Source organism: Haliotis cracherodii, unplaced genomic scaffold (assembly GCF_022045235.1).
Source record: "Haliotis cracherodii isolate W230 unplaced genomic scaffold, xgHalCrac1.p SCAF_8, whole genome shotgun sequence".
Classification (NCBI taxonomy): Eukaryota; Metazoa; Mollusca; class Gastropoda; order Lepetellida; family Haliotidae; genus Haliotis; species Haliotis cracherodii.
Window position 1 is genome coordinate 23,292,074 of NW_027266341.1, and position 17,523 is coordinate 23,309,596.

The 17,523-nt window shown below is 37.0% G+C and overlaps 1 protein-coding gene across 5 annotated transcripts in view; it reads right to left on the reverse strand.

Moving 5' to 3' along the window:
• Window positions 1-17,523, reverse strand: part of LOC139449330 (microtubule-associated tumor suppressor candidate 2 homolog) — a 167,510-nt gene that overhangs the window by 58,958 nt on the left and 91,029 nt on the right. For 4 of the 5 annotated variants that reach the window (XM_071230641.1, XM_071230639.1, XM_071230638.1 and 1 more), the window contains exons 7-9: window positions 16,823-16,902; window positions 15,950-16,058; window positions 14,165-14,260 (exon numbers count right to left, since the gene is read on the reverse strand). In XM_071230641.1, coding sequence (XP_071086742.1) covers window positions 14,165-14,260; window positions 15,950-16,058; window positions 16,823-16,902 — 285 coding nt within the window. The remainder of the gene's footprint in view (window positions 1-14,164; window positions 14,261-15,949; window positions 16,059-16,822; window positions 16,903-17,523) is intronic. The other variant, XM_071230642.1, reaches the window with a different exon arrangement.

The following is a 17,523-nucleotide window of genomic DNA, read 5'->3' on the forward strand; positions in this document are numbered from 1 at the left end:
GTTCAACTGAAGTATATAACATTCCATCCATTGTAGCATATTTAAATCATACATGTTGTGAATACCTTAGTGTATATGAAGAACATTTACAAGATTCTTTTTCAAACATATTCATTTCAAAAAACTTTTAATGACATCAGCTAAGGTTAACGTAAATATTTTATAAATATGAAAATTATGTTTTCATAAAAAAATATTCACAGATAAGTTCAAACTTCAAGCAAAATCTTTCAGACATTATATTCCCATATTGAAGCTGAAACAGTTATTCTTCATCCAAATTAAGTTCTTGCTGTAGGTTTTGTGCCTTTTATGGAAACAATGTACAATTTCTGTTCCTGCGCTTTGACGCCGTATTCTACCGCATGTATTTAGACTGTATAACACACTGCATCATGGCCAAATGTTATTTACCAAGTCATGCCACGATAAAGCCACACAAAGGCCTTTATTCTGTTTCAACTGAGTCTTGAGCAGTACACTCCACACCTTTCAACACATACAATACCTATGCACATACCCAGAATGCATCATGAACAGGGCGTCAGTGTGTCATTTATACTTAAGACTGCGGATTGTAAAAATTTGATATGATCCATTAAGCCTCAACAGTGCAGGTAGTTAATGAATAGTTATTCAATACTACTGTTGGAGTATATAAATTTATTCTCCTCTTATTAACTAACCCCTACAACTGCTTGTAAAGCAGTACATGACTATTGACAAATGCATCTTGCATACTGTATAATCCCTATAGCACAAAGAAGTACATTAAAAAGACTTATTCACTGAATATTAATTATATTATAATGACTTATTTGTTACTAGACATTCTGTAATTATGAAGTAGACACTGGTGAGTAAATATTTGAGATAATGTATGAGATAACAGTGAAATGTGTGCTTTAATTATTATTTATAATAATACGCCTGTAAATTGTCAATTGGACAACAATTTCTGAAGTGAGAGAGGATCACCATTTCATGTTATGGGGATGAGGCGTGTGTGTGTGGAGAATGGAGTGTTGAGTGTGTGGTTTGTAGTGTGTGGTATGAGGTGTGTGGTGTGTGGAGTGTGTGGTGTGTGGAGTGTGTGGTATGAGGTGTGTGGTGTGTGGAGTGGAATGTGGTGTGTGTGGTGTGTGTGGTGTGTGTGGTGTGTCATCTTCCCGAGGCAAGAGAGTTAACTGACTTTAAAAGTCCAGTTTCCACCCTTGCTGAACTATGCTGAAATTCCTGGGCTCGATAGTAGCGCCACCAGTGGCTATTACCAGTTATGTCCCTTCTATGTCTCTCCTATGGACCAATCAGATTCCACCTCTCGCGTCACTTGCACTTGCTTCAAACAAAACTGCGTCGCCCAGTCAAGACAATCTGATTGACAATCAAGAGCTATATATTGTGATAAAACAAATCTTACATCGCGAAGTGCATCAAATCACGTGAGCACCTTGATTAAAAACATGAAAAGATTCACAAATATCTGTTGACAACGAGTTAGCAGTGCACATGCTTTGCAAATCCTGCAATTGACCGAAATCTGTATGACAGTTTACAAACCGGATTTCGATTTTGGAGCGCGATTTTGATTGGACTATGCATAGACTCGTTAGTCCAGCCAAAATGTTACTCCATAATACCAGCCTAGTTCGGCAAGGGTGGAAACTGGGCTTTTATAGTCAGTGAACTCACTTGCCTCGGGAAGATGGCGGTGTGTGTGATATGGAATATGATGTGTGGTGTGTGTGGTGTGTGTGATGTAGACTGTGTGGTGTGTGGAGTGGAGTGGAATGTGATGTGTGTGGAGGGTGGAGTTCAAATGTGCCTCTTTTCACACAGCAGGGAGTGGGTACCCAAAATGTGAGGTGGATGTATAAACCCTCTAGCGCCCGTAGGCAGCTTGGGTTGTATACTCCCCAGGGAGTTGACAATGATAATTGGAATGCATACAGATCCACTGATCTGAGAACAAATAAACAGCATTTGAGTAAAGACATCTGAATAAGTGTGGAATACATATGTATAAAATGTATAATAGTACAAGGACCACCCAAAACCTGAATAATGATAATATGAAAACTAATAATCATTAACTTTCTCTTTCACAACCCTATCTCATGCAGCAAAATCTTCCAACATCAACTATATATGTACTGTAAAACATGATGAAAACAACCCATTGATATATACAGCCATACCAATTCACAAACCCTAATGGAAAAAGTGTGTCGCTAAATGATCTATGGCTTTATCTAGTTTGTAAACACCTGACCTGGTTTCCCCAAAGTTTAGCCGATACCTATGAAGAGTTCAATTTTCAGGTGTACATACGTCCCTGTACTGATAACATCTCCCATATTGTAATACAAAACACTTCTACGTTAAACATCTAGATCGGAATACCTGTTTACATAAATCAATATTGCTGTAAACAAAACAGGTAAAAACAGGCAGTCAAATTCCCAAGTGTCAAATGCACAACTTTAAGAAACAAATAATAAAAAAATAACAGATTTGTTGCCAAGTCATTTCCAATATTGTGTGTGAGTCATGGTTTTAATATTTTTATATTTTTGAAATTGTACAGTGAAACAGGATGTGTCAAAACTACAGTTTGATTGTTTACATAGAGAAAGTTCATGGCACTGCTTCACCTACCCTCATAGATTCCATTCTGAATGACAGGCTTGGGCTTCTTGCTTGAATTCCAAAACGAAAGAGTTCGATCTCCGAAAACAATCCACATAAAAGTGAGCACCAAGGAACTCATAGAAAAGTAGACAATTCCCTCGATAAACGTTGCAAATATGGTGAGGCCTGTTGCCAACACTGACATTCCCCTGATGTGGCGGGTGGTGAAGGGGTGGCCCATTGATGTCCTGCAAGACACACTTCACTAACTTCACAGCCTAGAGAGCTCCAATACCGTCTTTGTATTCTGCTCTTCAATTACTATATCCTCTGTTATCTATCGGGGTATATTTTCTTTTCAACATGCGACATGGAATTCCTGGAATCAACCCTCAGGGATTAAATGTAAAATGAAGGTCTATCACAAAAGAAAATACGAAGATCAGGTTCACTGATTTTATATCACATTAAACCAAAGTCGACTCAAATGACATCTTTTCTCAACATTGATGCAGAGAATTTGTCAATGAAAAATGTTCAAACAATTTGGTCAATTTGATGATGCAAACTACATCAAAATTTAAATATTCTTAAATAATTTTCAAGAAAATGCAAATATTCAAATGAAAATATACCCAGAAATGTAAAACAACAGACAAGGCTACTTTCCTTTCAACTACCTCCAGAAATGTCTTTCACAAAATCCAAAATATCCTCGGCAGATCATCAGCCAGATGGACAAGGTGCGTCCTATCTACTCCAGTTTTTCAAGAGCTTTTAGACACCCAATGAGGAGGAAAACGAGGGGTAGTGTTTGACGAAAATGAGGAGCGATCTGATGAAAATTTGGCAAGGGTTGGTTGTATATATCTATTCGGAAACTCTGACCTTTCAGTAGTTCTTTTCAGGTTTGATAGGATCCTTATATCACTTTCTATCCAAACGGCTGGCCTCATGCTGAGGCTCCGACAAGGATAACATAAACAACGAACATCAACTAGCATCTGTCCGCGATCTCAACATCCATGTGTACACTTTTAAAATTCCTACAATATTTTAAAATCATGAAATATCTCAGACATGACTGACCATAGCCAAGTATGCAAGTATAAAATTAATTTAAAAAATATCATATCATATGATACCACAGTTTTGCAACACACAGAGAATGCAGTAATGATTATTAAAAACCACACACAAAACATTCCTATTTCTAAGAACTGTTCTATTGCAATGATTGATTTGGTAATGTCAGTGAATAGAAACATCTTGTACCCTGAAAAAAGATAGCAAACTTTCTTGTTCCACCCATTGAGGACCCCATTTATTCCAATGCATTTCTATCTCGACAAATTGTATGCACAAGGTATAAATTTTCACAACCACAGAGACAGTATGTAAGGTTATGATGTCAGCCGATTGTAACTCGATCAAGACTCATCTTGTGAGACAGAGCCTCTGGGAATTGGGGGATATCTATCCCCGCGGGAGTTATCAAAAACAAATGCACGTGTCTGATGGGTTTCATCTTGCCTGTATCTTCAACAGGAATCAAGAGGATATTTGTAATGGCTTAGAGCACAGAGTATTTAAAGGAAATGGTGAAATTCATTTCCTGGAATTATCTGCAACAAATATTTATAAGTTTAACAAGTTCCTTTCATTCATTTAACCTAAATGCAGTGATCTTTTTATGAATGCAAATAAAGTTTAGAATATTTTAGACTGATTTACTGTGAAATGAATACTAAATGTCACTTGTAAAAGTTATAAAGATCTTAGATATAAAAAGATATGACATTTGGATATGAACTCAATGATTTCCACAAGTACCATATCATCTTCAAATAGGGGCTGTGGGGTAGACTAGTGGTTCGCTTGTCACGCAGCAGACACGGGTTCGATTCCACACATGCGTACAAAATATTTGAAGCCAATTTTTGGTATACTCCGTCATGATACAGCATTAGAAATTGACACTTGTCCTGTAGTCCTTGCCAAACTGCCCAATAGTTAAGGTATCATAAGGACGAGAAGAAATTTGCCATTTTTAAGTGTTTTGCTACATGTTATCATTATAAGGAGTAGTGGACTAAAAAGTGGACTGATATTGCTGGAATATTGCTGGAATATTGCTAAGAGCAGCATAAAACAATTCTCATTCAATCATCTTCAAATTTAAAAAAAACATGATTAAAAGTAATTCCCATCTTGTTTCATTTACTGCAGAAATAAACCTACCATACATGAATGACAATTTTTCCAGGTAATTCATAATAACCTGTTATCCTCTGTCAAGACAACAAAACTTTCATGTGTATTGTGTAGAACAAACTGTAAAACTATCTCCTCCTAAAACTTTCAAACCACAATTACCTGTGACATTTCACGGACTCATGTGAACTTGAAAACACTCATTCTCTTATTCTTTCACATAAATAAACCTTTTGTTCACCTTTACAACAATCAAAAAACGTATTCCACGAAGAACAAAAACATTACACGTAAAATCAACCAGCTGGTACAATAAACCAAAGGATGTGACACCAACATAAACCTCCAAAACTGTTCAGGAATACCAATTAGCCAGACAGCAAAACTGCCGAAAATGTAAAGTTTCCTTTCTCAACTCAAAGGCAATGTGAAATCCAATCAGATTTCCTCACTAATCAAAATAAACCCGGACTCCCTCAAGCTCCGCAATCTGGGAGTAATTACTGATCACCTATAGCAAACTCCACATTGGAAAGAAAACACGGCTACCTTTCTGGCAACTTTGTTATTATCAACAACATATGTAGATTAGTCTGTATTCATTTGAGGAAAATGTGTGATAATAAGTTACATACGTGCAGAAAAAACAAGTACAGATGAAAAGTGCAAACTAATTACAATAGATCTGAGTTCTTGTTATCTGCTCTTAAATATTCTCCCTCCCAAAACATATCACCCGACTATTTGATATATGGCATATCATCTTGAGCTCTAGTTCACGTGTATATCAAATACTTTTGGTGATAGTTAAATGGAAAGAGCATGTCTTGTTACCATGAGATATTAGATAGAGCGAGTGAGCGAATGCTGTTTAAAGCTGGAGTCAACAAAATTCAAGTTATATAACAGTGGCCTATAAATAATGGAGTTTGGACAAGGCAAGTATTGGCAACCAGACAAATGCAAGAGCAGAGACCATATACCGGTATATCGGTATATGGTCTCTGGCAAGAGCAACAATCGGCACACAGCGAAAGACATTCAGTCCAGTGTCAGAGCTGGACCAAACAAATCTCTTCAGTCAGTTCTTCAGACAAGCATGGGAATCTGAGGTCCTTCTCTTTCACGGAGTATAACACACTTATAACAAACTGACAGATAAAATTAACTGTGTTTTTGGTCCCGTCCATTTGCTGTATATATGGCTATAACGAACTAAAATTGGTGGTCACTTTGAGTTCGTTATAACCAATGTTTACTGTACATATATAGATATAAAATACATATGTAATAATACTAAACCTGTACTCACTGATTCTTATACTTAAAGGTTTGATGTAAAGGACCTTGAATCATATTTCAATCACTGGTTTGTTTGTTGTTTAACGCCTCTCTCAGCAATATTTTAGCTATATGACGGCAGTCTGTAAATAATCCAGTCTGGTCCAGACAATCCAGTGACTGATATCATGTGCATCGATCCACACAATTGAGATACGATGACATGCATCAACCTGGTCAGCCAGCCTGACCACCCAATCCTGTTAGTCACCTCTCACGACAAGCATAGTCGCCTTTTAGGGCAAGCATGGGTTGCTGAAGACCTATTCACAGGTCTCAATCACTGGTAATCATTATAACAACTAGGATTACTGATAGAAAAAAAATAACATTAAAAAAATCCATTTTCACTGTTTTTGTTTTAAATAGCAACAGCAACACGGATCAGCATTCAGTAGCTGTCATTATGCACATATCTTTAACCCTGTTGGGTGTCCAAGTTAGAATAGGTCCAAAGTGACCCATACAGTCATAAGGCATCACTAAATGGATCGGTTGGTCAGACTTGTCTGTTCCAGACTCAGTAATTTACAGGGGGCACAGGTGGCCCGGTCGTCTAAGGCGCCGCGATTCGCAGAGTTGCAACCCTTGGGCACGCCAGAAACCTATGATTGTAGGTTCAAATCCTGGTTCACCCCGATTATGTTTCTAGGTTTGTCAGCACCATACCCGTGCTCGTGGGTTTCACCGAAGTGGTAAATGTCTAAGACCGACATCACTTCGGGCTTTCCTCCCACATTAAGCTGACACGCCGCGATATAACTGGAATACTGTTTAAGGGGCGTTAAACCCAACTCACTCACTCACTCAGTAATTTACAGGTTGCCGTCATGAAGCTGTAATAGTGTGGCGTTAAACAAACAAACAAACAAAACATGACTTTAAGTTAAAAACATAAAATCAACTTACCTATAAATGTAATAACAAACATCATGAAAACTTAATTCAAATGTTTAAGTCCAAAATGAAGAGCAAGATATCAGAATACTTGAACCAATTGTTTGATTCCTTACTCTAAACCAACAGCGCTAATGATCACCGACACCCTGATTCTAGCCGTGGTGGTGATGATTCACAGTGAATCATGCAGGATTGCCCTCTTCATCGATTCATGATTCAGTGGCTTCTTGACACACATTCCAATACATCAACACAGACATGTTCCAATAATTCTCAGTGTCCCAATCCATCTTGAGGATAAATCATATTCTGTGACAGAAAGCTAATCACATTGACAAAATAGAGTCCATTTATTGTCTGAAAATATTCATCCCTGCACAAACTAAACACTGCACACAGGGGACTTCAATTATTGTCTTGTTTTTTGTGTGACAAATTCAATCTCATCAAAACAATTTTTGACTTTTTTAATTTAAATTAGCATATTTCTTTTGTGCCAGATGGGAAATAGCTGCCATTTTGGTAATTTGTAAAATTGCCCCCTGAAATTGATGTCGCTAGTTATCTTTAATCGCATTACAGAGCTGAGTTAAAGTTACATAAAATTAGCCATCTCTTACATTTATGTTTAGTTTGTTCAACATGAAAAAAAAAACAATGACAGATTTATTTAATAACTTGTCAGTTTTAACATTTCAATCTTCAGCGCCTTAAAAAACATATCTTCATATTTCAGATATTTCTACAAGGAATGTTATCATTCCCTTTTACTATCTTTAACGACCAGAAAAAAAATAAAATGGATTTTTTTTCCAGTTTACAAATATACATGATTCCATGCCTCGAGGGCTATTGTTGAGGAAATGCAGAAACTCTTTGCAATGTCAACACTTTCTTTCTGGGATCTCCGTTTCTCCACCACACCCAGTAAATATCTGAAAACATTCAGGTCTTCAGAATGGTGTCACGAACACAAACTACTGCCAAATAAAACACTAGGCAGCTATTACTAATATTGTCTTAGCAACAGACCGAAAGATAAAATCAGTATTTCAGAAAAACCCTTTCCTAATAGGGAATAACTTTGAATGATGTAGAGTGCGTGAGTGAGTGAGTGAATGAAAGTTCTTCAATGCTGTCGTCAGGAACATTATATATTATCACAATGGCTTCTACATTATTGAATCTGGCCCACATAAACCAAGGGTTGACAGCATGAGCATTAATCCAGGCCATCAGCAAACACTTCAAAGCCAGACACTGTAACCGCCCAATTCTCTTTTATCAGCTTTCATGGAAGGAAATTCCCCAGAACTTTGTAACCATTATTTCACAGTTTACTGCAAACCTGTATATAAGTTATCTGCTACCACCTTCTTGTTCTTATCTTAATCTGATAAGAGCAATGGGGTTGCCTTGTGGTTAAAGCATTCACTCATTAAGCTGAAGACCCAGGTTCGATTCCACACATAGATACAATGTGTGAAGCCCATTTCTGGTGTCCCCCGCCATGATATTGCTAGAACATTGCTAAAGCGGCATAAAACCATACTCACTCACGTACCTAATCTGATAACACCAGGATGTAACTGAATATTGTTCAAAGTGGTGTAAACCAAAAAGATCAGTAAAATCCAGTTTTTACCTTCTTAAAAACCAGCTCACCGACATGAGGCATGATTGAGCCAATCAGAAATATTGATACTTCACTGTGCCTGCTTGTCCAAACTTGTGACAGAAAAAACAGTGGTTAACAGTGTGACCAATGATTCACTTCAGGGTACTATGCCATGGGCAGATCAAGCATTTTTAACAGGAAGAGATCCAAAATACCAAAATCCTCTCTCAGTCAATTTTATTGCCCACAACATATTACATTTGGTTTTCAAAAGGGGTGTCCAGACCCCCCGTACAACCCTGGACACCCCTCTGGATCTGCCCATGGATCCTCTGACAGCAATGTCTCAGCTGAGAGTGGTCGTTTCATGCAAAGGATAATTTGTAATCAGCAGACATTTTGACTATCCAATCCCTATATAAATTTTCTCGTATATGTATATGTATACATACATATGCGTACACCATCAGATCTTTGTAGACATGATACATTCTTCAGCTTATGATAGGTGTAGATAAGTAATCCTCAAAAATCAACAAACATTAATCCATCTATCCATAATGCCAATCTACCCAAGTTGGCACCAACACAAAGAAAGTGCAGGTGTTGAAATAAAACTTCACCTCTGTCCACACACAACAAAATCTTCCTAAGATTGTTTTAGGAACAAAACTTCTGACAATCTTATGAATGCAGATTGACATCAATGAAAAACTCCAACAGAGGCTGTTGGTCTTGTGCCTATCCATCTTGAAATAAGACGCCAGCATTATCCATGATTCTATTTGTGGTTGTTTTATGGGCAGTGATACCTCAATTAGCTGATGTTTATATTCCGAACCCAAATCTTGAGCCTGGTATCATTAAGCAGTGTTATCCCATAATGTATGTGTACAGTTGAAGTATACAAAGTGTTCATCCCCTTCATTGCACCATTGGCGCCATTTTGGTAAAACAGATTAAGATGGGTTAACAGTTATAATAGAATAATATGCATATACCATATATGTCTGCAGATAAGCTGAATATTGAGGACCCGAAAAAAGATTCTGTAGAAAGAGGTTGGCTTATCAATGGTATACACTTTCATGATAATATTTTTCAGATCGCTATCTGTCAGAAACATCGCCTGAATGACGGTCCGATAGATTACAACTTCCCAAAGGTTTGGAAGTTGCCACGACTACAGCCATTATTGTTCTAGATTATCAATACAGTTAATATTATACACCAATTATTAAAATTTTGTATGCATGTTACTATTTCCGATCATAAGTTTTCAATTGAATGTTGAAGGTTTATCATTCTTCCTAAACTCCACGATCTTTACAGATAATATAATCCACAGATATGATATATAATCCACAGATGAAATCGCCAATAGCTATAACATACATTTTGCAAAGTTCATAAATTGATAGTGAACAAGTATCTACCTTTATTCATGCAGTCATCTCACGGTGTGTCTTTGCCTTTCAATTCCTCGTTCGGCTTATCTACAGGTCATATCATGTTCTTTCATATTTCAATGGTCAACTTAATACCTCGGCTTATTTATGAGGTCGGCTTATCTGCGGTCATATACGGTATGCATGGAAAAATTTCCCGAATTCTTCATGCATATTTCATGTGGATTCTTACCCACACAAACCATTTATTGTGGTATAGAGATTCAAACCTACAATTATGTGGAAAGCCATGTGTGGATGATAGGTTTATTAAAACAATACTGCAACAATGTGATACTTTATTGGAATGTTAAGAATAGACTTTAGAAGCTTCACTGTCATAAGGATTCCAACTCAGCCCTCTGGAATGAACAGCAACCATCACTCAAGCCTTCCCAATGCCCAGTTCAGGATAAACTATGCAGGATGGTGTGTTTGGAAATCTCAAGAACTGTTTCTTAGTGTGATTATACGCTGTCATAAAATGGTCAGTTCTGATACTGATATTACAAATACACATATCACTACACCCAAGAAAAGAAAATTACACTGATTCTTACTTTACTCCTCTAATTGAGTGTATTCAATGGATACATGGGCAAAAACGTGTATATTACATGTCAGAGTATATTTCATAGTAAAGATATGAATTTGTCTCATTGGCTATGAATGAATGATCACATCATAATCATATATCTTGTGATATACTGAAAGAGATAATTATTTGTGAAAAAATCACATCTCTTTATGTATCGTCTTATTTTTAGAATGATTCATTCTTGCAAAAATATATCTGAGACTAAGGAATTAGCACCCCTCTCTCCTAATTTGACAGTTCAAACCACACCGACCTATCCTGTAATGTCTTTTTAATTGCACCAGTTGGAGCAAAGCCCCATCTGTTAATGGCAGGACTAGACATACATGGGCCTCCTTCCCACTGCTGAAGAATCTTATCTAAACTCATCTCCTACTTCCTGTGGGGCCAAATAATGAATCTCCCCACCACGTGTGTTCCAGGGCTGTCCCCAGTTGACCTGCTGCAGTCATATGCTCCTCATTTGTTTAAATTTGCCAATTGAAGCCAAGATATCAGTTTTCAAACACAAATTTTCAGCATAAAAAGTAGGTTAAAAATCATAAATTGCAGCTGGGAATGGTTATAAAACAGTTGATGCTTTGTTAAATAATAGTTACTCATAAAAGAAATATTAATTTATTAATACTATATATATATTAATATATGCTTATTACCCGCTTTTTCGTGATACTGCAACATTTATTCAAATTAACTTGATTTTAATATGAAATGGCATAAACAAGTGAAAAGTAGTAAATACATAAACATATTTGTCAACAATGACTTTTTCATTTTAATAATCCAACAATATTTTTTTAAACCTCAAATAATTATATTATAGGATAAGTGTACACAAATACTACTGAAATTAGATTTAATTTCAAGATTTTTTTCTCTACAGAGAATAGAAATAAAATAGAGTCTATCCGGCAATCTAATTGGCTGAATGTTATGATATACAATCTGACTTCTAAACAGGAGAGTTCTCAACTTTCATCCACTTGTCAGTGATGACAAACATGTGGTGACCTTCACCCTTGTCATGTCCAGCAAACATGCTAAGAGTATTTACAGCAGGTATAAACAATACTGCAGATACATACTCACCAAGAAGGATCAGTGTAAACACAGTTTTAAATCCAAGATACCGGTAGTTCACTGCCTCATTTACTATGTTAAGCATATCGAGTACTTCTTTCCAACAACTGGTCACTGGTGTTATGACATTTGTAGCATTCTTTCATAAGGCATATCAATGTCAGAAACAGTCAGCTGCTTGATCTTGGTTCAAACAGAAATTCAGCCAAAGACCTTGGCACTTTTCAAAGCCATAATTTGCATTTTCAATATTAAAAAGAAAATATAAAATTGTTAGATTAAAAACAAAATATAGTCCCTCAAAAGAAATTATTTCAAGATATTGCTTTTTCAATTGTCTTTTAATATGTACCGGTAATAGAAAGGAACCAAGAGAATCTTGTTATTTTCTGAAATTGAAGAAATCTAGACTTGCTTGGTATATGGGATAGTTTAGATTGTAGCATATGCCAATTCTTTTTCATTTATAAAAAAATATTTTGTAACACCAGTTGGGTGTATAGCCTTTAACAACATGACCTTATCAGATAAACTTATTATCTTATGAACAAAATCTGTGAAAATATCATCTGACTTTCTACGTATACACTGTTAGCGATCTGAGTGTTTGCATATCCTACTGATGTGTCTTTGTTATACTTGAAAATATATGAAAACACAAAATTCAAAGCCCTTATGAGACTACATCTCCAATTTGTAAGGCCTTTTCAAAATACTGCAACATTTAAAACCTTATCAAGACCAGTTATCCATATTCAAGAGTTTTTCAAGCCTGTATTAACCTGGTCTATAGTTTGTTCTTGTTTAATGCTGCAATAATCCAGCTCTTTGATGATGGTCTGTAAAGAATCAAGTCTGGACCACACAATCCATTGATCAATACCGTGAGCAACTATCCAGGCTGTCTGGTACAAAGACATGCAATCAACTGAGTCAGAGGTTGCTGGGGACCTATTCTAACCTGGAACCCCACAGGATTACAACCAGCACATGTTGCTGGAGACCTATTCCAATCTGGAACCCCTACAGGGTCCTGGTTGATAGTTCAGCAAGACGTTACTGTGCTTTCATCCGAGATGGTTATAGTATTTGGACAACGCATGCCTATATAGCTTATACATTGTCTCCATCTGTATCCTTTCATCACTGTGCATCAACAATGAACACATGGCACTTTGACTATCACATACTACATGATACAAAACTGCAAAGTCAAATAAAGCACCAAAACTACTATTCTAAGACTAGACTAAAGAAATTGGTCTTGTTTGCCAACCAATGTTAAATATATGGGACATTACAGATTCCTTTATTTTTAAGCAGCAAATGAATTTAGCAATGATTAGAGACTGTCATTTGTCAAAGCTGTCGCAGGAATGAAATGCTGGATGGTCATTAAGCAAAGCTTGGGTTCTTAAAAGGATTGGGCAGATTATGGCAAAACTTTTGGCACCTTCTAGTTCTAACTGCAATATGCAATTATTATTCATAAAGAATTAATCATATATAAGAAAAATTACAGAAAAAATGATATTGATCTTATTTTAATTGAAACAAAACAATCATGCATACTGTCATGCAAGATTATATTTTTGAAGAAAACAAATAATTTGGACGACACATGACATGGACAAAATTAAACCAGGCATATATGAATCAGAATAAATATTGAGGCTTACACTTCATGCTGAAAGACTATTCAAAATCACAACAAAGTTAAACAACAATACAATACTGAAATGAAAGAAACTGTCCAAGCAATAATACACATATGAATGTCTTCAGGATAACTTCTCCTGACAGCATAGGCAAAAGCTTGTAAGCCAGGAAGAGTTGTCTCCCTTATATCACTGCGAGAAGGAGGCTTGTTGAATCAGGTTGAAAGACTATACAAAGCATGCTTCCTGAGTCACATACAGTTCATATTTCTTTTCAGTTTTGAAGGGAAGGCCAGACCAATACATTTTCTTGTGTTTCTATGAGTGTGCCAATATCTTACGTGAGTTAATTAGGAGCAACTGACACAATTGGAAAATTGCATATTTCTTTGTTTTAAGTTTATTTAAAGATATATTTTAGGAAATATCAACCAAATTATACTCTTGAGCAATTAAATTGTTTTAAAATCAACAAAGAACAAGCATATGTTCTTATTTAGCCTTCTGCATCTTGGTAAATTTGCTTCCAAATTGGTCAAGCCTTACAAAAAGAATTTTTTTAATGATGTTTGTTACATAATTCAATCAGAAAATGACCCCAATGTATGTGACTCACAGATGTGTTTTCAAACAACCATGCAGGTTACTGGGTAATAAGCCTGTTAGTCAAACTTACTCAGACTTTTCTTAGGGGATGTTTTAGAAACATCTTTGTGAGATGTTTCCGGTGATTTTTTCTGAGATGTTTTAGATGGAGCTGGTTTCCTGGGTGCTAAATTAAAAGTTATAACATATGAAATTGTGGTTGACATTAGACGCGTGTTTCTCCATGACTCCACCTTCATGTGCTGACTGAAGGTAAAAAAACTTCCACAACGTAATGAAAGAGTATTTTATTACATTGTTTAAAGATATGAAATAGAGGATGAGAGAGGTGTACGATAGATACATGCATGATATCCTCATCTTAGAGTCTAATTTCCTCCTATTATTGTAGCCGAGAAATCCTAAATGTCCTATATATTGCTAAAGCGACATAAAGTTTGCTTCCTCGCTGCAGCTGAAAGTGAATGCATTAAGTTGAAAGCCATAACCAGCAATATCCATTCAGACTGTCGCAGTCATGCTTGGCTCTGTACACTGGGATTAAACACAGCCATTAGTCCGTTTGTAACAATCTAAATCCAGTTGTTTTATCCCCAAATCTAGTTATTTTACATCAACCACTTGTCCAAAATGAGCAGCAGACTATGATCGTGTGAGCACAGATCATACTAAATCGTGCTTTGAGTTGGACTTTCCCAATGTCACAGATCCACGTGCTTCTCATATTGTGCTGCCATTGTGACCTCTCAATACCTATTTCAGAGTGAGTGAGTGAGTGAGTGAGTTGGGTTTAACGCCGCTTTTAACAGTATTCCAGTCATATCACGGCGTGTCAGCTTAATGTGGGAGGAAAGCCCCAAGTGATTCAGGTCTCAGACGTTTACCACTTCGGTGAAACCCACGAGCACGGGTATGGTGCTGACAAACCTGAAACATAATCGGGGCGAACCGGGATTCGAACCCAAAATCATAGGTTTCTGGCGTGCCCACGGGACGCAACTCTGCACAGCGAATCGCGGCGCCTTAGACAACTGGGCCACCCGTGCCCCCACCTATTTCAGTGGCTCATCAGACAAGTATGAGTATTGGGGACATATTCTGCCCTCGAATCCCAACAGGGCTTTACTCGTTAGTTTGCTTTTTGTTAAACGCCACGCTCAGCAATATTCCAGCTTTATGATAGTGGCTTGTAAATACTTAAGTCTGGACCAGACAATTCAGTGATTATTTTTGTAAGCATCGATCCACTCCGTCGGGTACGATGTCATGCCATCAACCAAGTGACTGTGCCTGACCTTGACTCTTAAGACAAAGGGTAAGTTCTAACCCAGAAACTCCACGGGGGAGGAGGTCATGATAATGAATAATAGAGTATTTTTAACAGTTTTGATGAAGACACTCTTAAAACCATACATTATGACTTACATAAATTGGATTTCAAAGATTCAGAACAGATTGCAGTTTTTGCACATACAAAAATGATAATTGCAACGTGATTAAATGTTAATTTGCCATGCAGGTTGCGCATGTAGCATTTCTTCATCTGGGTTGACATGCATATGTCATAAAATTCTCGTAACAACTGCTTTGCATCCTACACGGCATCATGCATAACAGGAGGGTATAATAGTTGTATTTGTCATACATTATAATAAATATATATAATAAATAATAAATACATAGAATAAATAATATGATATTAGTTACAATATGTACTGAACTATATAGGAATGAACGTAAGGATATTGACAGTGACGTTAGGTGTAGGTATATAGGTATATAGGTATATATGTATACAGTACACAGGTATATCAGGTACACACAGGTATATCAGGTACAAGTTTGTGGGGGTTACCTGGAGGTGGTATGGAGCTCTTGACATTACTGTACTTCTTGATACGAGGAGTTTCCGGTTTCGGCAGGTCGGTCTTCTTATTCTTGGCATTTTTAACCTTAACAGATCCCTGAAAACAGATTAATATCCAAAAATGTCATATTTGTGTATAGGAACTACAATCCAGCTTTCCGTATATTATTTCTTCAAATCATTGTCAACTTAACTTTTGTGTCTTTGCTGTGACTGAGATTTTTTTTTAAAAACACTCCGGCAATTTGCAGTTAAGGCAGTCGATTTAATTGTCACACTGTTTTCTCACACATTTGCTGTAAAAAATAAGTTTAGAAAGTATGAGCTTGAAGGCCAATGAACAAGGCTGCTGATCATGCAGAGTTATTCCCCTTTAGCCACATCGTTCAGTACAGACAGTACAGTTCAGCAAAATATTATGACACCAGTTGGGTTTAATGCCACCTTCAACAGTTTTCCAGTTATGTGATGCAGGCCTGTGATGTTAACCACTTTGGTGAAACCCACAAGCACAGGTATGGTGCTGACAAACCTAGAAACCTAATTGGGTCAAACCAGGATTCGAACCCACAATCATAGGTCATGCCCGATCTCTGCACAGCAAATTGTGGCATCTTAGATGACTGGGCCACCCGTGCCCCCTTGAATGATGAGTGAAACATATGATAACAGAATATTAGAATAAGCTCTATTTCAGTTATATCACCACTTCAGTCTCATGAGGGAGGAAAGTCTGCAGTGATGCAGGTCCAAGACGTTTACCACTCTGGTGAATCCATTAATATAGATATGGTACTGCAAAACTATAATATATAACAAGTCAGGGTGAAGCTGGAGAATACCAGAAAGTGAAACCCTCACCTGAGAGGTGTCGGACAGTGTGCTGTCAACGCTGGGTGGCCGATCTGTCTTAATGCTGGATACACGATTTGTAGAATTCCCTGAAACACAGACAGCTGTCATGAGAAGTCATGTCGATGTCAAAAGAGATCAAACCAATGTCATGTGAAACATTAAGTGCATCATGATGGGTCAAACAGTTGTCATGATACAGGGATAGAAATAAGCACTAGTCCGCTTGCCCGAGCCATTTAAACTACTGATATTGGTTTCCTTAGGGCTTGTGAGTGAGTGAGTAAGATTTCACGCCGCTTTTAACAATATTCCAGCAATATCACGAGCAGGGGACACTAGAAATGGGCTTCACAAATTGTATCCATGTGGGGAATAGACCCCTTGTCTTCAGCCTGACGAGCAAACGCTTTAACCACTAGGCTACCCCACCGCCCCCTTAGGACAAGTAAAATTTCAAACATTTTGGGGATGTTCCTATATGTTATCACTATTGGGGATGATAGACTTTCTAGGTTAATATCTATCCCTGTTATATAGCATGCAGATGTCATGAAAGCTTTACAGGTCACATGAGAGGTTATACATTTGTCATGACAGATCTTATGGGTGTCGTAAGAGTGAGTGAGTTGGGTTTAAAGCAGCTTTTAACAGTATTTCAGTTATATCACGTCGTGTCAGCCTGATGTGAGAGGAAAACCCGAAGTGAT